The sequence below is a fragment of the Lepisosteus oculatus genome, chromosome 27 (genome assembly GCF_040954835.1).
Source record: "Lepisosteus oculatus isolate fLepOcu1 chromosome 27, fLepOcu1.hap2, whole genome shotgun sequence".
NCBI lineage: Eukaryota > Metazoa > Chordata > Actinopteri > Semionotiformes > Lepisosteidae > Lepisosteus > Lepisosteus oculatus.
Window position 1 is genome coordinate 11,411,666 of NC_090722.1, and position 21,682 is coordinate 11,433,347.

The following is a 21,682-nucleotide window of genomic DNA, read 5'->3' on the forward strand; positions in this document are numbered from 1 at the left end:
GTTTTAATACTTATTAAACCGAACCGTTTCTTCTTTCACAGAGGTCCTTTATAAAAGTGTAATTACTTCCCCCAGCAAAAGTTATTTTTTACTTAGAGGGCTGAATTTGTGTCAGGTTCCAGTCTGTTTTTATTTGTGGGTGTCTTCACATATTTAACTGCACAGACTCCGCTATAAATATCTGACATCTTCAATTGATATACAGCATTATTATCAGTTAATATCTGCGGCTGCGTCTGGAGAAGGTTTCAGGGTGCGGCGGGCTCCGTGGGACCCGCGAGAGCCAGTGATTCATAAGAGAATGTCTGTCTCCACTCCGTGTTTTTCTCTTCGTGTTGGTATTATTTTGCTAACGCAAGACGAACTCGGCTCGGGGGCGGGGCCAGCGGGGGAGGGGGCGTGTCTGCAGGCAGGGAGCGTGCGACTTGTACACACGAGCCGCGCGGCGACAGACGAGACACGGGGACGTTCTCGGCGTGTTCAGGCTGAGAGAGGCTCAGCGCACCAGCACCGCACTTTCCCAGGCGAATGAAAATCAGGGCACAACTGGAGAAGGGAGAGGGATTCGCCGCAGAAGACACCAGCCTTGAAGAGACGCGCGCCGCAGCCGGGACCTTGTCATGCATTGGCAGAAATGTAAGCGATCCGTTACCGTCGGTACTGGGGGGCTCGTGAGCAAGGGCGCTGATGTCATGCCGCCGGCGATGGGTCACGGGCCGGGACGCCCCGCCGGCGCTGTCGCGAGCCCTCGGCGTCGTGGGGTTGCTAGGCGGCGCGTGCGGATGCGTCGCTGAGCGTGAGAACGTGACACGGACCCGCGACAGAGCTCGTTTATACGGGAGCTCCCCGACCTGAGCGCCACTCAAGGAGGCTCGGGTGTCTGTTCTGGGAGGGGGGCAGAGGCGGCACACGAAGGGTCCTGCTGGGTTTGCTCGCTGTTAAGTGATGACTAGAGGAGCCGACAAGCGGCACCGCCTCAGCTGGGCCCTGCGTGTGCCGGTACCGTCTGTATCCGCCAGGGATGCGGCCGCGGGCTGTGCGCACAGTCGGGTGTAGCGGGGCTGTTCTGGGGTGATCCGCCCCCCCCAACTCTTACAGCAGCTGTAGCGGTTCCACTTCTCCTTTCTGGGGTGGGGCTGCAGCACTGGGGCGTCCGCCCCCCCCCCCGAGTGGGGAATCACTCGCTCGGTGGTGTTGTTGCTTTGCCTCGCGCTGTTCACTCCGGAGAAAAGGTTCCTTTTTTTAAAACTTTCTTTCTCTGTCTGCGATACAGCCCTGGGCTGAATTACGGAAAAGGTCGCTGGAATCCCCATCTGTCCCCTCCCACGCGTGACTCAGTCGCAGGGGTTTCCACTGGTATTTGCAATCGGCTACTGAAATTGCGAAGAGAAAAACAAAGCCGAGAGGATGCCGGGAGCCCTCGCTCTGGTCAGCGTGTGTCTGTCACCTTTATCTCGGGTTCGGCCTGAGGGGGTGCTTATCCACGCTTGGGGGGGGTAATCTCCATCTCGTATCCTGAACTGTAAAAGCTTCTGTTTTTTAGATAGTCCACGTTCTGTTCAAAACACCTTTTATATCATTGTCCTGTACAACACGTGCCTGATAATGATTGTACAAGTCACAACAGCAGTAACTATTCAGACGTCTCGATTCACATTTAATTCTGATTAATTCACTGCACTATAAAAACCCATAATCATCCACATAATCCGTGATTAATATTCTCTACTATTGATAGGATTGGTGCTATAACACTCTACTGCACTGTTTGTTTTTACATCTGCGGCTTCTGAATGTTCTTAAAAAGCGAAAGATGGGTCATCAGCATCTCGTTCGCTGTGCCCCGCCGAGCCGAGTTCGGGGGATCGTGACTCAGACCTGCTGCCGTGAAACCGGCCGGTTACGGGCATCTGGAGATCGCACGCGGGAGTCCCCCCCACTCCGCGCAAGCTGGTGTGTTGTTTTTCGCTGGTGGGTTTACGGCGACCACTCCCGCTTCAGACAGAAGCCACACGTGTCTGTGAACAGATATATCGAGAACAGTAGTAACACTATTCATTGCGAGAAACGAAACTAAAACAGAAAAGGAGACTGGGTTTTGGCTGCGTTGAGGACTCTGCGGCTTGTGTCACTCGGGGCGTAATCGTGTAAAAACACCGTCTCACTCGGGGCGTGATCGTGTAAAAACAAGAAGCGGCTGTGTCTCTTGTTTACGGTTGAAACCAGACACTTGTGTTCAGCTCAAACACCCCTTCCTCTCAATTTCCCGAGTCCCTGCTTCAAAGTCCACCCTGGCTCCGTCAATAACGCTGTAAGAAATGTCTGCATTTGTGTCAGGACTTCTACCGCCCGGTGACCAATACTGGAGTTCTGAGGCCGGGAGTCGTCCAGCTCCTCGGATGTTGTGTATATCAGCTCATCTGTGGGCGGGGGAAGCCCTGATCACCGAGAGCCTCTTCCAGCAGGTTGTGCAGGGAACCGAAACTCCTCAATGACTTGGAAAGAACTGATGAATGAGACCAGTGATGTCAGAGTGATTCACTGCAGCACAGCAGACAGTGAGGCCTGGAGGGACCGGCAAAACAGAACCCGTCTGGCCCCCCGAGGATGGAGTTAAGCACCTCTTAGTTAAATACTGAGCTCCTAAGTGCTTCATTAATCCTTCATTGCTGAACTGGCGCAGCTGTGGGTCGCTTTGAAAAGCCACGGAATCAGGGGGCCCAAGCTGATCAGTCAGGGAGCGGGGAGCCGGGTGGGAAGGAAACCCCGGAGCCCGCAGGCCTGGAGTCCAGATTTAGCCGAGGAGCGGCGTATCGTCACCTGAGCGTGTCTGCTCCCACGCATGAGTGGCGCCACCTGTCCGCATGACACGGGGCTCGCGCACGACTCGCGGCAGAGGAGGGCGATCCCCGGCTCGAGGTGGCGGGTTTGCATGCCGTGGGCTGTGCGAGAGCTATCCCAGCCGCCCACGCCGCGCGCAGGGGAAGCCCAGGGGCCCCCACTCTTCCACTGCACGGACCCGATCGATCAACCGATCACTCCGCTGATCAATCAATCATTCATTCGATCAATCAGTTTTATTCTTACATAGCAGCTTTCAATCCAGAGCATTTTCTTAGGACACTTTTCACCCACTGAACATCTAAAGTAAGGGGCACAGAAAGTATCGCAAAATCACGTGTCCGTGAGATATGAAAAGAAACAGGCTGTGAGCTACAGACAGAGAAGTCTTGAGGTGAGTTAGGAGCCCAGGACCAGGTGCAACACCTGACAGCCCAGCTGGGGAGTCTGACGTCTCTTCAGGGTCTACGTGATTAACGCGTCGTAACCGGCGGAAAACTATTTCATTATTTATCTCTCTTCTATTCTCGAAAGCACAGAAACAAGCGTTAATGATGTTGTTCCGGTCAGAAGCAGGGGGTTAATTCTAATACTTTTGGGGGGAGAAACATTGACTGAGTTTTAATTTGCTTCACACAATTATCTATGATGCTGGTGCCCCGCCCCCAGCCCTCCATGTCTCTCCTTGAGGACCCCTAAAATCTGATCTGAGACGAACTGTGGGATCAAGCCCTGATCTGCATGGCTGCCGTCCCCGGCGTGCTGGCTGCCGGCTCCGCTGCTCTGGGTGTGTGTTACTCCTAACTGCGCCGTTACCGAAGTGAAAGTAGAAATCATCTGGGAAAGACGGAGAGGAGCGCTGCACACCCCTGTAAGAAGACGGGTGGCTTAACTGGTCCTTTCGCTGCTCGGGACGACGCTCGGGTGACCCCAGGCTCTGGGGGACCCGCCGGGGGAGGAGGGGGGCAGGCCAGGGCCGGGGCGGGAGGAGAGGCTTTCGAACCGGGTAGAAGAATGAAGAGAAGGAGGCGAAATTAAAAAGATAAAAACGAACAACAGCGAGCAGATTGGGGAAGTTGGAAACGCAAGGCCGGTCAGTGTCGACGGCACGGCGGCTTCCCCTTCTCCCCCGGGGCGGGAAGCCCGGCCGGGGGCGGGACGGGGTTGCTCTCGCCAGAACCGCGGCGGCAGCCCGGGAGGCTCCTCCGGGCTCTCTGACGTCTGGCTTCGACACGCTGAGGGGCTGCTTTTCACGCCACGTATCTTTTCGTGGGGAGGATGGCTTTAATTGATGCGCTTTTTTTCTGTTTATAAGGACACCGGTCGAAGATGCCGCGGTCGATCGGCGTCAAAGGAAAGAAAAAAGTAACGAATAAAAAAAACAACGACGGTGTTTTCTGATTCTCTCTCTTTTTTTAAAAAAAAAAAGAGAACCTCTGCCGTTTCGACCAGCTGTGACCGATGTAAATGAAGACCACCGCAGTCTTTCTATACGTAAGAGCCCATAAGCGCGTCAGGTTTTGCAAGATGACTGTCGTGCTCCTGTTTGAACCCGAAGCGCCCGCGAGTTCCCGGGCGGGGGGGGGGGGGCTGGCTGAGTGTTCGCACCCGTGTCGCAGATGAGGGACTCCAGACACGACTGAGCGCACAGGCGCTCCGCGGAAAGACCCGACAGCTGGGGGGGGGGGTCTCTGACAGGCCGAGACCTTGACGTGGGACGAGCGCAGCTAATCCGTAACGACATGAATGTAAGAGCCGCGTTCTTAGGGAAGACAGTCCCAGCTAATGGGTTTCTGGAACACAAACCAAAGTGGAAACTACGAGAAAGGTCTTTACACAAAGGGTGGTGGGGGTGTGGAACTAGCCTCCCTGCCATGCTGTTGAAGCCGATACCTAACCCGCCCTCCTCTCGTCCTGTAACTTTCCTCTGAGTCTGGCGTGAAATAAGCACGGAACAAATAGAAGTGATTTAAGCCTTTGTGTGGGTCAAACGCGAGGAGAACCTTAAAACTGCGCCATTTCAGGGGCCAGTTCAGTGTGTAGTCCCCCAGAGCTAAGCGACCATGTCGTGAAACTATGCGAAATCAAGCTCAAGCGACACGTGTGCACCAGAGGCGGGTTTTCGTCACTGTCGCGGGAGAGCAAGCCTTCCAGGAAATCATTGAATTGATATTTAATTGATTTATTGACCCGAGTCCGTGGGGTCACCCTTATCATTTGGGGTGGCCTGGAGCAAAGCCGAGCGTTGGAGCAGAGGGCAAGACTCGGATTTGTGTTCCGAGACTTTTAACAACAGACTGCAGCGGCTGAGCGGGGATTTCGTGACCTGGTCACTCTGAAAGCAAAAGCAGAAGCGAGGAGACTGGTCGGGACCCGCCCGCCTGTCGCCAGGCCCCCCGGGGGGGCGAGGGCTCGGACCCGCACAGCCCGCGGCGGGCGCCCGAGAGACTGCAGGAACATCTGTGCGGTTTGGTAACAGAGCGTAACGGAGCCGGCAGGCAGGAAGGAAGGCAGTGCGTCACAGAAACTCAAGTGTGTGTGAGACCGGCTTCTATGAGTCTTCATTCGCGTGAAGCCAGGTTATACCGCCACCTGTTTCCTACTGGAATAGGTGTCTCACACTATTTTTTTTCACCTCTCGTGTCTTTTATCTTCGGTGGAAATTCTACTTCCTGTCGTTCTTCTGGGGCTAAGGTTTCAAAGAAACGCTGAGCCCTTCCCTTCACTGGCGATGTTGGCGTTTGGAAACCTCCATAGAATTCGTAAATACTTTAATTTTGGGTCGAAGAATGGAAACGAGCGGAAAAACACGCGACACACAGAGAGAGAGAGAAAGACAGAATTGCGCTCCGAGCAGGTGTCGCCCGCTATTCCTCTCTCCTTCGAGGTCGAGTCTAGAGCCCGAGGCAGACGAGGGGAAGATTCGGTCCTGACTCGGTCTGGGCGGGTGAAGGGATGAGTTCAGACTCGCGGACAGGTGAGGAAGACCAGCCAGCCGGACGGACGGACAGGGGGAGGAAATTTGTCGGCGAGTCATTTTTTTTTGCAGTGGCGTTGTCCTCTAATTTTATTTCGTCTCGACCTCGACTTCTGCTTTTGAGCTGGGTTATAAACAACGCTATGGCAACCAGCCCTGTGTGCGGAAGATTGCATCTTTGTGAGGAGCGACGGAGTTTATTTAGCACAGGAAGCGTGCTGGTTTCTGATCTCGCATTAGCTCACGGTTTCCCTTGAAACCTGAAAAGCGTGAGATGACATTATTGCGAATTATGTTGTCGTTTTATTCGCTGCTAAATAACATCAGGTCCCGAATTCTTTAGCAACGTAAGAGATTCATGTCACAAACGTTCATATCGACGTCGTATTTAGAGCAGAGTAAAATAAAACTCCATGTCATGTTGAAGTCAGTGCGCTATGTATATCTGAACGTATTAGTTCTTCCGGGTTTGTGTTCTTTTTCTGTTTCCGAAAAACGGCGAGGCGGAGTATGACTGTCTGAGGCGCTGTCCTGCCCGAAGCATGAATGATCTCTCCTGCAGGCGTGCGCAGGGCGAGGTGGCTGGGAGGTGTCTCTCTTGCCTCGCCTCCCCCGCGGTGAGGCTGTACAGGACCATCATGAGCTACAGTCCTGCTGAGTGGCCAACTATAGAAAACCACTCTGTTCTGTTCACTCATGTTCTGCCCCCTCTGCCCCTCGCTGCTCTCTGCTGTACCCCGGGGGAGAACAAGAGGGTCTCAGGCGCTCGGCAGCCCGGACACGGGCTCACGAGGGTCTCACGAGGGTCTCACGAGCCCGGCTCCTGGTGAAATGACGACGTGATAAACCGATAGTGCACAAGAGGGCAAACAACGTCAAACTCGACTTGCAAGCTCGAGAATCTCATGAAGGAAAAGCTGAAAAGGGATTCTGGGCGCCGGTCTTCGATCGTTTCGGACTTGCTGCCTGGAGCTCAGGAACTGGAGATCGGGGACCAGGAAACTCCCGGTTTAAGGAAACTGACGGACTCCGTTAGGCTGGGAGCTGTTTAAACCTGTGAGGAAAATAAAAAAATGGCATCACCGGGTAGCGTACGCAAGCGATTTAAATACCCTCCCCCGCTGACAAGTGGTGCCCCCTTCTGTACAGCGGCGCTCCGAGCGCCAAGCAGAGAGAAAGTACAAGTTTTCCTTGTTCCGCTTTTCGGCATGAAGTCATTGTTGTCTAAATATGTCTAGAATCTCCTTTGTTGCGAGATGACCTGAAACCGAGCTAAAGTACTTTTTTTCCCTCCCCTGTTCGTCGTAAACAAAGTGGCCAAATGGAATCACAATAACCTTCTCGCCTCTCCCCCCCAGCGCCGAAGGAGAAGTCGTGTTACCCGCTGCCCACCGTCAAGAAGCTCCTGGAGCAGAAGAGGAAGAGGGAGACCGGCGCCTCAGGCTCCGCCGCGCCCTCGGTGAGTCGGACAGGCTTTCGCGTGTTGTTCCGGGGGGGGGGCCGCAGGAGGAGACTCTTCCACGCAGGAAGTTTGAGTGACTGAATCTCGCGTGCTCTTCCGCAGGTGCCGACGCCAGTTCAAGCTGCCCAGCAAGGTGAGCGAACCGCCGAGGCGCCCGTCGATGGAATTTGTTTCAACAGAATGACATATTTCCAGAACCGTTCTGGGTCCATCCAAGCGTTTGGAAGCGTGTTAATTTCACAATCGATTTACCATCCCGCACACCGCACACAACCGTACAACACAATTTCACGGAGCTCAGGACAAATAGTACTATATTAGTAGTATTCGGACTTGCTGAACTACCTGAACTATATTAGTAGTGACTAATGATGTTGTTTAAGAGTGAAAGTCTCTTGAATGGATGGATGGATGAATCACCCCAAAGATTTCGCTGTTCATCTTCAGTATCTCCACTGCCTTTGGCAGTTCTGATTTCCCCAGATCAACAGATGAAACGTTAAGCTAAGAACCTCTCAATAGAGAAGAGCGCTTTTAACTTTCACGGCACGCGTTCTCCCACCTTGAGGAAGAGCCGCACGCTCTCCTCATTTGCTTTAGAAAAGGGTCCGAGCAGCAGAGGGAGGACCAGGGCCAGCTTGGCACTGCTTCTTACATTTCCTGTCAGTCTTGTACAGCCGTCTCTCTGCTTCACTCTTACTGGTTCACTGGCCAGACTGACTGCCAGTGCTGCTGGGGGTCCCGTCAAGCGCGGCGCCCTGATGACCCGTCTCTTGTAGGTGGTGCTGGGGGTTTCTCGGACAGCATGGGGGCAGCGGGTCCGATGACCGTCCCGGGGTTCGGCTTGTGGTCCAGCCCTGTCCCCCCCCACCCTTCCCCCTCCCCCTCCTCCTCCTCCCCTCCCCAGCAGCGGGAGTGCCTCTTCTCCGCCTCCGATGACAGCTTCTTCCGGTGCCTGCCGGCCCCAGGGTCCATGGACTTCAGCCAGACCGGCCCCTACACCCCCCCGGCCAGCAGCGCCTACAGCGGCCAGCACAGCCTGGCGGAGACCCCGTACGCTGGCGTCCTGTCCATCCAGTTTGTAAGGACCCCTTCCACCTTATCAGTCTCTTGTTATTGTTATCAAGAGTCCTCACACAGCTGGAGAAGGTTCTGCTTTATCCTGATGTCACTCTGATTTACTGCACTGTACTGTGCTTTTACCCTGATCTCACTGTGCTTTACTGCTCTATTATAGAATTTTGCTCCAGCCTGCTTCTTAATTATGTAATTGATCATTAACAGGGTCAATTAAGCAATTAAGCATCTCAGTGCTGTAGTGGAGCTGGTTGTGTTGACCTGCTCCATACGAAGCCTCGCAGATTACAGAGATTCCCAGTACGTTTCCACTGACAATGTACTGACCTGAAGGGCAGATAAACAATCCTGACCTGACCAAAGCAGATGTAACTCTGAGGCTAACACCAAGCCAGGAGCTTTCAATTTCCTTTTTTCTCGCCAGCCAAGCGACACGGTGACGACCACGGTCTCAGCCACGGGCCCCATGATGGCGTCCCACCCTGCCAGCTACCCCTGGCCCCCGCTGGCAGTGGGGGTCCCGTGCCCAGATCCCGGACACCAGGGCTACGGGATGCAGATGGATGCCGAAGTCCTGCAGCAGGCCAGGATGTTCCTGAGGGGGATGGACTACAGCAAGAAAATGTGGCAGGACGAAGATGGAGACACGTAAGCTCAGACCTAAGAGGGATGGGGTGGGGGGCATGTTTTAATACAGCCGTGATAGAGCTGGGAATGCTGGGCAGTGTGGGATCCAGCTGCAGCAGAGCCAGAACTGATTGCTAATATTTTGCTAATTGCTAATCATTCTAACCAGGCCTTAAGGTGGTGTATATGTAACTATTAATTCATTGTTTCTGCAATGGACTTCAAAATTCTTCTTAAGGTTTAAAATACTTTCAGAAAAATCCTTTATACGCCTAATTAAGAAAGTAATTGTTAAATTGACTGATCAAATACCAGAAGACTGCAGGTCCTTTGGGTGCTGAATGCGACAGCCCTGCTCAAAGCCTGGGCCATTTAAACAGCAGCAGCCGGCCCCTGTATCTGGTAGATACCTGGATCAGGACAGCCAGTACGCTGTGGCCGCGTCACTGCGCTTCAGTGAGCAGCAGGGAGAGGGCGCTGTCTGAGGGGGCGTTTGTATGTCAGCGGGTCGCGTGCGCGGAGCCGCCCAGCCCGGCCCTTGCGGACAGCGTGCTCCCCACAACAGCCCAAACCGCAGCCCAGCGAGAGCCTCATATTGAAACAGAAACGAGGGCTCGTGAGCTCCTCTGGCACATGGCTCGCCCGCAGAGCTGTTGCTACAGCAGTGGGTGGGTGCGAGACAGTGGCGGTGGCGGCGCTGGGAAATCCCGGCGTCATCGAAAAGTACAGCTGGACTCTGTCAGGGCTTCCAGCCCGGCCTGGGCAGGGCTCGCCTGTTCCAAGACACGCCCCGGCCATCGAAACTGAAACCGAAAGCGGAGCCGTCTGAAAGTCTTAATGGGATTGACAGATACAGATTCAGCGGGTGCCCTTGCCGACGCTGTCACGGCGGGGCTGGCTCACAAGCTGGACGGGGAGTTCTGGGGCGCCGAGCAGGGTGACGGGCCGTGGGGGTACTGCGGGCGCGTGGGCTGAGCTGTGGGAGAGGAAGGGCCGCGGTGTGCAGGGTGCTCTGCGCTCTGCCAGCTGCCCTGGTCCCATGGGTCCTTTTCTGTCCTCCAGGATCCTGCACATCTACACGGCCAAGGGCCTGCGGGAGTACGCCTACGCCGCAGCCGAGGACCTGAGCGTGCTGGGCAGGCTGGACTCTAAGGAGCACAAAGGCAAGGTATCCAACAGCGCAGCTGCCGGCCCGGGATCTTGGGAACAAGCTAGAAAGGATAGAAATGACAGGCAGCACCCGTTTGGCATGACTTTCTCAGCGTATTGTCCTGAGGACACTTCCCAGCTTCCAGAAACAGCTCCAAGGAGCGCAGTGTTTCCTAGCTGAGTGCAAACTGAGATCTTTATTCTTGCTGTGCATCTCCTGACCTTTCCTTTATAAAAGCTGAATGCTCATCATGCACCACTCATCCAGTATTTTTATGCATTTCGTAAACCCACGTTAGCAACTCCAGCAGTGCCTCTTTAATAGCTTTAAACAGGATGACATACCATCATGAACAAGCTGAAACAAAGGCTGAAATGCTCTGTCCCTTGTCCTCCTCTATCCCAGACTGCTTTGCTAGTAGCGGTGACAGCCAACCAGCCTGAGATCGTCCACGACCTCCTGCAGCTGGGGGCCGACGTCAACGCCTGCGATGTGAAAGGTCAAACTGCCCTCCACCTGGCCGCCACCTACGGCTTTCCCCAGGTCATGCAGGTGAGGCGCCGCGATGCCAGCAGTCGGGATGGTCAGGTGACTGAGCAACTCACTCCACATAGCATTCTGGGAAGGTGGTCCAGATAAGAATCTCCATTTGTTTCTGGACACGCTGCCTTCTTACACTTTCCCATTAAGTAAAGATACAACCCCCTTCTCAAACTGCAGGCTCACCAGACCCATGCTAATCCTGGTTTCTGTAGAGCCATTGGCCTTTCCAGAACGACACACTGGCTCATCACAGTGGTAACCCCAGCAGTGCTGGTCTCCACTCATACACCAGGGGCTGTCTCCGCAGTGCACAGCTGGACGGTCGCACCCTGAACCACCACGCTGACCCCCACCCAGCAATCCAGCCGATGTGCAGGACATGAGCCAGGGATCAGACCTTTCTGAACCTCGTTTTCTCATTTTTTTCAGGCTATTCTGTCCATGGGGCTGAACGTGGATTTGGAGGCTCGGAACTTCGAAGGTACGTCAGGCCTTAAAGCCCGAGGGATGATGGTCCACCTGTGCTTGTGCTGCCAGTGGTTTGGGTTTTCTTTGGGGGGGCTGGGAGATTGGCAGGCGGATGTTAGATTTGGAGTCGGTCCTGCAAGGTGCGAGCGGGTCGATACTGAGTAATGCGCAACGCTCTTTTCTGGGCGAAGTTCACCTCGGAATCTGCATCGGCAAGGGTGGAAAAGTCCTGGTTCTGCAGCTGTTCGGTTGGCTCTGAAGCCCACCGGTGTTGTTGGTAAAAGGGCAGGGAGCCAGAGATGACGTGGTCATTTCGCAGTTTCGCCGGACCGTGACAGAGACACTGTGCACTGATCCTGCGCTGTGTAGACCAGGATTTTGCCCTGGTCTCCTGCCAAGCCATGTCAAAGTGCAGCAGTGGGCTGGACAAGAGCAGCAGGCTGTTTCGTTAGGCTTCGCACAGTCTGCCCTCACGCTAAGCCATTCTTCTGCGCCAGGCTTCTTTCTTCCTGGGTGAAATGAACTCTATAGCAAGGCTCTCTTCCTCTGTGTCTCTCGCCAGGCCTGACTCCTCTGCACTGCGCCGCCATCTCCCACGGCAGCACAGTGAAGGCACTATGTGCGACGCCTGGGCTCCCGGACGCCGCGCTGCAGAACCAGGCCGAGGACAAGCTGATCTGCGTGCAGCTGCTGCTGGGCTGCGGGGCATCGCTGCTCAGCCAGGTAGGACCACAGGGAGGAAGAGCTCGGCAGCTCTACACACAGGGCGGTGGGAGTATGGAACAGGCTACCCAGTATCCTGGATCCTCTCACCAAAAGGCTGGATGAGATCCTGGGATCAATTAGCTACTAACTGCCAAACAGGGTTGATGGGCTGAGTGGCTCATCTCTCACACTTACGAGCATTACAAGCTTATGAAAATGGACATAATTGTATGTAAGATTTGTCTCAATGGCATGATATCTTCTGATTGCGCACATAACCTCACACTTTTCTTAGTGGTCATTCTGCCCATCCAGCTCATCTGGAAGCCGATCCCTGGATCTCAAAAGAAATTCTTGAAAGAAGCCAAAGTATTTGCTCCAACCATGTGGTTGGGTGGATCGTTCACTACTCCCACAGCTGTCTGTGTAAAGTAGCCCCCCCCCTCCCCATGCCCTCTTGCTCTGTGCTCTGGGAAGCTCTGTCCCGGGACGTCACTTCTAAATGCCAGCGTGTTCTGTTCCCGTCCCCAGGACATCAAGAGCAACAAGACTGTGCTGCACCTGGCGGTGAAGGATGGGAATCTGAGCCTGGTGCAGTACCTGCTGGGACTCAGCTACCACGACATGCACACCTTCGTCAACATGAAGGCAAGCGCCGCCGCCTGTCCTGAGTCTGGGTTCGATCGCCACTCAGCTGAAGCCTAAGCTCAGAGTTCGCTGCAGCCGGGTGTGAAACCCTGCCTGGCGCTTCTGTGTGGCCTCTTACCCCGGCAACTGAAGAGGGAGACAAGCAACAGATTTTTATTTCCATTCCTTTCAATCTCTTTTATAACCACTTCATCCAGTTCAGGGTCAAGGGGAGCTGGAGTCAATCCTTACAAGCGACAGGCACAAAGCAGGATACACCCTGGACAGGATGCCAGTCCATCACAGGACAAACACACACCCTGGACAGGACAGCAGTCCATCACAGGACAAACACACACCCTGGACAGGACGCCAGTCCATCACAGGATGCACACAGACACACTCACAGCAGGGCCAGTTTTCCCAGAAGCCAGGTTAACTACCAGCGTGTTTTGGACTATGGGAGGAAACCCAAGTGAACATGGGGAGAACATGCAAACTCCACACAGACAGCACCCCAGGAACTGAACCCAGGGCCCCACTGTGCCGCCCTCATTCCTGTCCACCTGCTTGAGTTTCCCAGAAGTCCTGACTCTGTCCCCCCTCTCCCCGCGCACGCAGGCTCACGGCAACACGGCGCTGCACATGGCTGCCGGCCTGCATGGCCACCCCTACCAGGAGGAGATGATCCAGGTGCTGCTCGGCCGCGGGGCCGACCCCAGCGTGCGCAACCTGGAGAACGACCAGCCGGCGCACCTGCTGCAGGCCGGAGAGCGTGGCGAGCAGGTGAGTGTCCCGCTGCGCACGCCGCGGACAGCCCACCCGTCCCGTCTGGTGGTCAGGAGCTACTTGATCCCAGGATCGCAGTCATCTGGTTCTCGAAAGGAGCCAGATTATCTGCTTCGGAAACATGGCTGGGCAACTTGTTCCACCCTCCCACCACCCTTTGTGTAAGGAAGTGCCTCCTGGCCTGATTGGAGGATCTCATCCAGTGTTTCTTGAAAAAAAGCCAGGGTAGTCAGTGTGTCTGTATTAACCCCTCTCTCTCTCAGTGCAGTGTTCATGTACTGGAGTGTCCAGTCAATGTGTCTGTATTAAGCCCTCTCTCTCTCAGTGCAGTGTTCATGTACTGGAGTGTCCAGTCAGTGTGTCTGTATGAACCCCTCTCTCTCAGGGCAGTGTTAATGTACTGTAGTGTCCAGTCAGTGTGTCTGTATTAACCCCTCTCTCTCTCAGTGCAGTGTTAATGTACTGGAGTGTCCAGTCAGTGTGTCTGTATTAACCCCTCTCTCTCAGGGCAGTGTTAATGTACTGTAGTGTCCAGTCAGTGTGTCTGTATTAACCCCTCTCTCTCTCAGTGCAGTGTTAATGTACTGGAGTGTCCAGTCAGTGTGTCTGTATTAACCCCTCTCTCTCTCAGTGCAGTGTTAATGTACTGGAGTGTCCAGTCAGTGTGTCTGTATTAATTACCTCCTTCTGTCCCCCAGCTCAAACTTATTCTGAAGAAGGGAAGAGCCACATCTTCTCGTCGGCGAATTGTATCCTCATAGGACCACAGACAGACCTGGACTACTTTATGAGTCCCAGCGTATCCCTCCGCCTCTCCCTGGTGGAGGGCAACCGTACAGTACCTTCGTGGGAGGAACTTCTCAGTCAGAGCGCTTCTAATTTATTCAAAAGCTAATCTGCTACCCTTAATTTATACAATATTTAATGGTATCAGCAGTTTTTATAATGCATGTTTTCTGTTGTTTGAAAACTGGTGTCATTAATCGCTATTCCGTTTAGGAATTAATACGCTGTTTTATTTTGGTTTGTATATGATGTCGGCAAGGCACGCCTCCTCTCTTTAAGGGTTCTCGCGCTTCCGGTTTCAATAACATTCATTTGTAGATACAATTTCTCAAGATTTAGAAACTTTGAAATAGGAAACAGCAGTTAGGCAGGTCATTCTTTATTATTACTTGAGTGACAGTGATTTTGAGTGATTTTGTTAAACGCTTGCTATAAAAGGCGTCTCCTAATCTACAATTCGAAACCCAGAATTCTAATTAAGGCAACAATCAACAGACCCGTCCAGACTCTTGGAGAGTTGTGATGGTGTGCGGCTGGCATCGTCTAACTGGCTGCATTGCAGTAATCTAGCAAGTATGGTAGCATTTATTTTCTCATTAACGAATGTGCATTTTGATGATTTATCATTAATACTGAGCTTGGTGGCTAACTGGCACAGCCTCTTACCAGCCGAACCCGAATCCTCATTTTAAAGGAGCAGAAATAAAAGGAGGAAAGGTCTGATAATAACTGTAACTCACAAATAATAATAATAACGTACAAACCCATCTTCTCCAGCTTCTAGAGTGTTGTAGCTTTAGAGTGCTGTCAACGTACAGGTAACTTATCTTGCTTTTAACTTCTGCTTAAAGTGGGGGATTCCACACAGCTGGTAACAGGCTCAGGGAACTCTAATGCCTAAATCTACAAGCGTCTTGCAGAGTAATTGCATTAAGTAACTTTTCTGTACTTAAAGCTTACTCCCATCTTACAATTTCCTTTTGAAATTGCATTTGAGAAACGAAAGCCTTGAAGAGCAGGCTGATGAGTCCTGCCTCTCCTGCGAGATCCTGCCTGTGAAGTGGGGACAGCCCTGAGCCTGCAGCCCGGGTCTGGCGCGAGCTCGCCGGACAGGGAACCCCCTGTGGGGTTCCTTGTCGTTGGCCCAGGCACAACCTCTCCCTCCGATTGGCGTGCGGGGAAACAAAAGTCACAGTTCCGACTACTTAGGAACGTGCTGGAGGGAAAAACGGCAGGAAAAAGGCAGGCTGGTCACCTGGAGAGGGAGTGGATCCTTAACGTTTCCATGGCGCAGACGCTGCCTGCGGAGGGGAGACTGGGGGCGGGAAACTCCCCTCATCTCCGGGGCCACAGCTCCCTTCAGACCCCACCCCGTCTGAGCCACTGTTCCGCGGGGAGCCTGGAGGTGCCGGCACATTGCCGGCAGAGTCTCTGGGCGAAGCTGGGCCGGGATGAGGATGAGGATGGTGGAGGTGGAGTTTCTGGCCGCTGCCCTGTCTGTCACGGACCGGGCTGGACGTCCTGTAGGCTCCCCTCTGGTCAGCGCTGTCTTGCCATTAGGACAGGGGGAGGTGGGAACTTGGGGCGCACAGAGCCTGTGGGGTTCCTTCCGCTCCTGCTGCAGAAACGCACGAACAGGGAAGGATGAACAGACTGGCCCTGGTCCTTTCTGTGCTCGAATTGGCCCCTCAGCAGGGGCAAACTAAGAGCGCACGGACTTCTCTTTCACTGAAAAGAAAAATGATCCATTGGAATGAACATATTCATCCATGTGATCTTTTTAAGATCAAATCAGGATATTTCCCTGACATGACTTGTCTTGCTTAAACACGCTTCTCCAGATGTGGAGATCTAAAGGACACCCCTGTTACAGGAAATGGACCAGACCTTGTGTTTCGATCAGGGACTGGAGTTCTTAACCTGTCAGTCCCCTTGTATCTTGGGGTACGTAGGCCGCAGTTGGGGTGCTTTACTGGGGCTATACCCCCTGTGCAGCCCCCTAAACAAGTAGTTCACCCCCTCGCCGTCTCTGTGTGCCTCTGTGATTCCCCCCAGCTCTCTGAGCGAGCGTGATTTCTGTGAAATCGGTGAGTGATAGTTAGAGGGAGCAGCCCCTGGGTCGATCAGTGATTCATCTCGGGCAGGTTCCTCTGCCATTTTTGTAGAAACAAAAACTTCCCAACACTATCACAGCGACCATATTGGTTCACCAGTGGTGTCATTTTTTTAAGAAGCACGAGACGTGCTGCATCAGTTCGTCAGTGTTTAAGCTTAATGTATTTTACTTTTTCATAAGAAAACATATTTATTTCAGATAATTGTGGTCTGTGATCTGGGTTAATTTTAGTTACAGTATGTCTCTTGCGTGAGCACTATATTTTTCTTTCTGTTCACTGTTAATGCTATGAGGTCTAGAAAGTCTTGTTCTCCTGAGTAAGTGGAAGTAAGGGTAGGGGGGATCTCAAGACTGACAGGTGCCAGTTGTTTATAGATTTATTTGAGCCAGGCAGGTCAGAGTAGGAGCTTCTCGTTCACAGAGTTTAAGGAAACAGGTTCTTTTGAAGAAAATGTGCTTCAAGGTTTCAGAAGGCAGTAATACAAAAAGAAAAAGGCTCATAACGTTTGGTTATTTGGTTGATATAATAAGCTTCTGTCAGTGGCTTCAGATACATACAAACATTAAACAAATATTGCTGAAGAATGTACTGTCATGGTGCTTTAATCTGTTTCATGTCATGAATGCCTGATGTACTGAATAAGCTCTAGTCTAGTCAGTGGTGCCAGAAACCACACATCATATGCTCAGGCATCATAAATGGGTTAATTAGTCCTAATTAATGAGTTATCACGTGCAACCTGGTTCAGAAATTAAGGAACATTTTCTGACTCTTCTCTTTTTTTTGGAGGGATCAGCTGTATTTGGTTCTTCAGTAAGCAAGTGGCGAATGTTCACCCTGCTGTGTGGGTAAACCTTCAGTGCTCATCATTGCTATTAATAATAACACTCGCTGTTTAAGTCAGGGGCATTATTCCTGTCATGAAGCTGACTAATGTTTTTCTGAAGAAACAAGGTCTTGAAAGTCTCTTTGTGAATAGTCACTAACATTTCAGATCCCTGCTGTAGCTGAGCAGATGACCCCTCATCTTCAGGGTGATGTAACTTGCTGGACTCAGATGGAAAAAGTCCCAGTGAGCGCATGGCGGGCGGAGAGGCGAGGGGATTCATGGGGGCGCAGCGACCCCTCCCCTCCGCCCCCGGCCGCTGTGAGCTGTGCTCAGGAGACGGCTGAGGGGAAGTAAGCAGCAAGCTACTCGGCTCAGAAAAAAACTGTTGCATCATCTCGATTAGCACAACAAAATGTCACGTGATGATGCGTTAGCTGGGCAGATTGTAAGACAGTAAAAGGTGAGTCAGTTTACTGCAATACCACTTAGCCTGTTTCTCGGTAAATAAATTAGCACATTATGGCTTCAGAAATGAACCACCTCTTCATTTTAATACTAGAGAAAAACAAAATGACAGCAGACATCTGTCCCTGAGGAATCATGTGCGACGGTGCATACATACCCAGAAATCAAATTAGAGGGCCCTGTGGGATTTGGCCAGAGTGCTAGAGGGTAGCTCATTGTCAACATTTGTGCAATGTTTTTCCTCTGGTACTTACACTGATGAGCAGTTTCAATTATTTTGTTTATTATAATTCACCAGGTGGATCATTCCAGTACTTTTTCCTTGGAATGTCAGATTATTCCTGTTGTTTATCCAGAAAGAATGTTAGATTATTCCTGTTGTTTATCCAGAAAGAATGTGAGGTTATTTTGGTAGGTTGTGAATTATGAAACTCCTGTTATTGAGAAAAGATCCAATAGTCAGTGACTGTTTAAACTGCAGAATGTCCTGCTGATGTAAACACAGACGCAGGGACCTGTGTCAGTGCAGAAGTTCTGTGTTTCTGGATTTTCTTGATGTAGCAGAGGGAATATTAGACTGTACCATTGGCACGGTGCTCGATAAGCCTGCTGCTCTCTCTTACTGAATGTAAACTTGTGTGGAACAATCTACTGCTTCATTGTCAGCATTAAAGTCTTCCATCTTTCAACACACCTGAGTGAAGCGTTGGGTCTTTCTGAGTGGAGTGTGGGGGTCTGTCTGAGTGGAGCTTGGGGTCTGTGCGAGTGGGGCCTGTCTGAGTGGGGTGTGGGGTCTGTCAGTACATACCACAGTTTACTACACTGTTATAGTATACTACAGTTTACCACAGTGTTACTGTATACTATACTACAGTATATACCACAGTTTATCATGGTGTGCTCTAATTACATTTTTAATAGATTGGTAGAGCTCTTGGCAGAATGTTACACGTCATCACAGAATGTAACAGGGTGTAGCTACACAGGCCCTGGACGGTTTCTTACTGCAGACCAATACTCTAACCTCCCCCTTCATTCAACCAAAGAAAAACCAAAACACATCACCCCCTGATCTCAGGGGACCCATGACCTCAGTCTCTCTTACCCCTGCTGATATGACTCAACTGTTTTGTTAGTTGCTTATGAATATATGTTTGTTTTTCTTAAAAAGCTCGTCGTGCTGCCAATCAACACCACCTTCCACGGCCCCTCCCCTGCTGGGAAAGCTTGTATCTCTTCTCTCAGGGTGCCGCCGCCCAGTGACTCGGTCCAGCAGCCGAGCGAGTGAGCTGCCCAGCCACGCTCCCGCCCGCTCAAACAGCACACTGCAGGAGGCAGCAGAACTCCTGCTGCACCGAGTCAAGGAGCTCCCCCACAGCACACGCGTGCTTTTCCTTCTCACCACACCAGCGCACAAGAGAGACGCCATGAGCCGGGGCAACAACAAAACATCCCTTTATTGTACAATACTTTGCAACACGGAATAGATTTCAAATCCCTGTTCATTTGTTTGGTGGCTTTTGTGGGTCTTGTAGAAAAAAAAGAATCCGGACTGCGGCCTGGAATATACAGGTCGAGCTGAGACTGACACGGTCACAACCAGGTAAAAAGAGCAATTAAACATCACGAGGAAAAGAAGAGAAGTTATTCTTTTCTATTTTTGATATATATATATAGGCTTCTCAATCACATACACTCCCTGCCTTCAGCAGTTCACGCACACAGGTAGATAAGTCACTATTGCATCCATTTCTCACTTTAAAAAGTGCTATGATTACTTTATTTCTGTTTCTAGGTCTTCATGCAATGGTCACAGAGCGGACAGACAGAGGCAGACTGGAGGTGGGGGGGGCTAGCCCCTCAGTCCAGAGAAAACAGGCCCTCTCCCTGCTTTTTCACATCTGCCACACAGGGATCCCGGAGAAAAGGAGGAAAAAGCCAACGGGGATTCTTTTTCAAACACAAATAGTCAGCATGCATGTTTCGACGCTCTCCCTGGTGATATCCCAGGAAAGCCCGAGATGGAATTTCCCCTCCATCAGCAGTTTTTATTGAAGGACAGATTCAGCCAATATGTAGCTGTAGGAATATATATATATAAATGGTTCAAATTCATCCTGCATTTTTTAAAGATTTAGGCAGATTACCCTTTGTGAATCAGAGGAGTCAGTAAGTAGCAAGATCTTTAAGGACGAAAAAGGAACAAGTAAAGGTTTAATCCATCCTTCTTCGGGTGTGACACCAGGCTCCACAGCCGAAACGTTGCATTTCCTTTCTGCTCTTTTCAGCAGGAATAAACCTTTACTTGTTCCTTTGCCGCTCCCTGCGTGAACTACTGTGAGGATGAGAGTCCAGAGGCCAGCCGGTGTGTCAGCTGGGGATTGCACAACCACGGCATCCTGTCTGGGATCCGAGCCCTCCACCCCCCGAGTGAAGATCCAGTGTCCTGCCCACGGCCCCTCAGCCCAGCGCTGTCCAAACGATCAGACCAGCTGGTGCTCCGTTTCCCTCAGAACTTCAACACATTTCAGTCAGAACAGGTCTAGAGGGAAACAGAGCACTAGGAATCGGCAGGGAACCAGCCTCATGTTTGCTGACCTGTTCAGTTTAAGTTTACTTCATGTTGACATGTAGCGCCTGTCTTCCACACAGCTGGAAAGTGAAGTTAGAACATGGGGCTGCGATTCAGTGGGTTGTGTGGTCGCTCGTGTAGACTCTGTCTTACAGGTGTCCAGTCATAATTCCACACATAGGGCTTTACACCACTGGCTCCCCAGCAACCACCACATCTATACTGTCACATTTTAGTATATATAGAGAGTTTTTGTTTTTCTGATAATGGTCACCACTAGGTCATAATGTGAAATCAACAGAAACAGGAGGGGTTATAGTTCCCTAACTAGAAATGGGATTTAATCCACATTCACCCATTTGCAAAAACTGCAAATTCCAAATCCCAAACTTCCAACAATTCCAGATGCAAGATAACGTTTGGGCTTTGATTTTGCTGGGTGGGTGGTGGGAAGATTTGAGTTTATTTTTAATGGCAAGATTGACTCCAAACATTCTGGCTTCCTGGATCAGAGCTGTCTGTTGTGAGAGCGAGTGGACCCAGCCGATGGATAGAGAACGTTCCTGCCTACAGCCGAGGTCAGCTGTGTGTGTTTAGCACTGTGCAGTGAGCTTTGAAAGTTTTGTTTTAAAACAAAGTAGAATGCTGGGTTTTGTAAGACTGCAGTAAATATTTGGGTGGATTGAGACAAGTTTCTGATCTATTCTTATTCAGCGGCAAGAAAAGTGCGAACCTCTCAACCTTGCACTGTGTTAAACCTTGCATGCATCTTGGCCACTGGGCAGAATCTGCACTTTAACACACGCAGACAATCAGATTCTGAGCACCGAGATGTGGGTTTCTGTGATATTACATGTTACAGGAAATCCAGCTGTGCCTCACAGAGAGCAAAGGAAGCCAAATTCATATCAGAGCTCTTTGGTAGGGTTTCCCCAGCCAGGTCCTGGTTACCCCAGATTTCTGTTGCTTTTTGTTCTAGCTGAGCTCTTCTTGTACAAGTGACCCCCAGGCTCATCTAAGGATTTACAATCAATTAGAATTCATTTTCAGCTCTGAAACCATGAAGGAGATTTTAAAATGCACCTATATAAACAATACCTGAAGGCTGCAACGTCTTTTCAGAGCAGGCACCATTGAGGAGACTGGTCACGGGTTCAACGAGGCCACAGAGAGTCCAGCTAGAATGAATAGCAGCAGATACTGTGGTCACCAGGGAGAGCGTTAACCGGGTCCGAAAGTAGTTGTATTTGGGCCCAAGACCACTTGAACCTCCTTGCTATACCTGGGAGGAAGCTGGACTCTTCTGCAAGGATAAGTAACAGGCTTCAGGATTCTCACTTTTTTTAACGTAATCCTTCATTCCTCAGTATTCCTTACTTTTATACTTACTGTAGACGCTGTTGTAAACAGCCTGGGATAAATCCTTCACAATTCACTATGAAAGGGTGCCATATAACGAATTAAAATTGACCAACTGACAAAGCTTTCCGGTTTTCGCTAAAGAGGAGATGTTTATCAGGAGGTCCCGGTGTCCTGTCTGGGTGTCGGGGTGGACAGAGGGCTGCCAGCGGCCTGGACTCCTCCTCCATCGTTCTGGTGCGTATCTGCAGATGGGCAGCTCTTCCCTTCCCCCAGCTCCTGCTCTCC

The 21,682-nt window shown here is 51.5% G+C and overlaps 1 protein-coding gene across 2 annotated transcripts; it reads left to right on the plus strand.

Annotated features, from left to right (window-relative positions):
- The first annotated feature begins 449 nt into the window (after positions 1–449).
- Positions 450–18,156, plus strand: LOC102689958 (NF-kappa-B inhibitor delta). 2 transcript variants are annotated; one of them, XM_015336475.2, is made up of 12 exons: positions 450–636; positions 7,177–7,277; positions 7,383–7,413; positions 8,060–8,361; positions 8,782–9,005; positions 10,047–10,152; positions 10,540–10,686; positions 11,107–11,158; positions 11,708–11,868; positions 12,382–12,498; positions 13,099–13,263; positions 13,965–18,156. In XM_015336475.2, exons 1-12 carry the CDS (start codon positions 621–623, stop codon positions 14,025–14,027), a joined length of 1,485 nt encoding a protein of 494 aa, XP_015191961.1. In that variant the 5' UTR covers positions 450–620; the 3' UTR covers positions 14,028–18,156. The 2 variants fall into 2 exon arrangements, with proteins under 2 accessions (XP_015191961.1, XP_006641639.2); XM_006641576.3 differs by lacking the exon at positions 450–636 and adding an exon at positions 5,352–5,818.
- Positions 18,157–21,682: the final 3,526 nt, after the last annotated feature.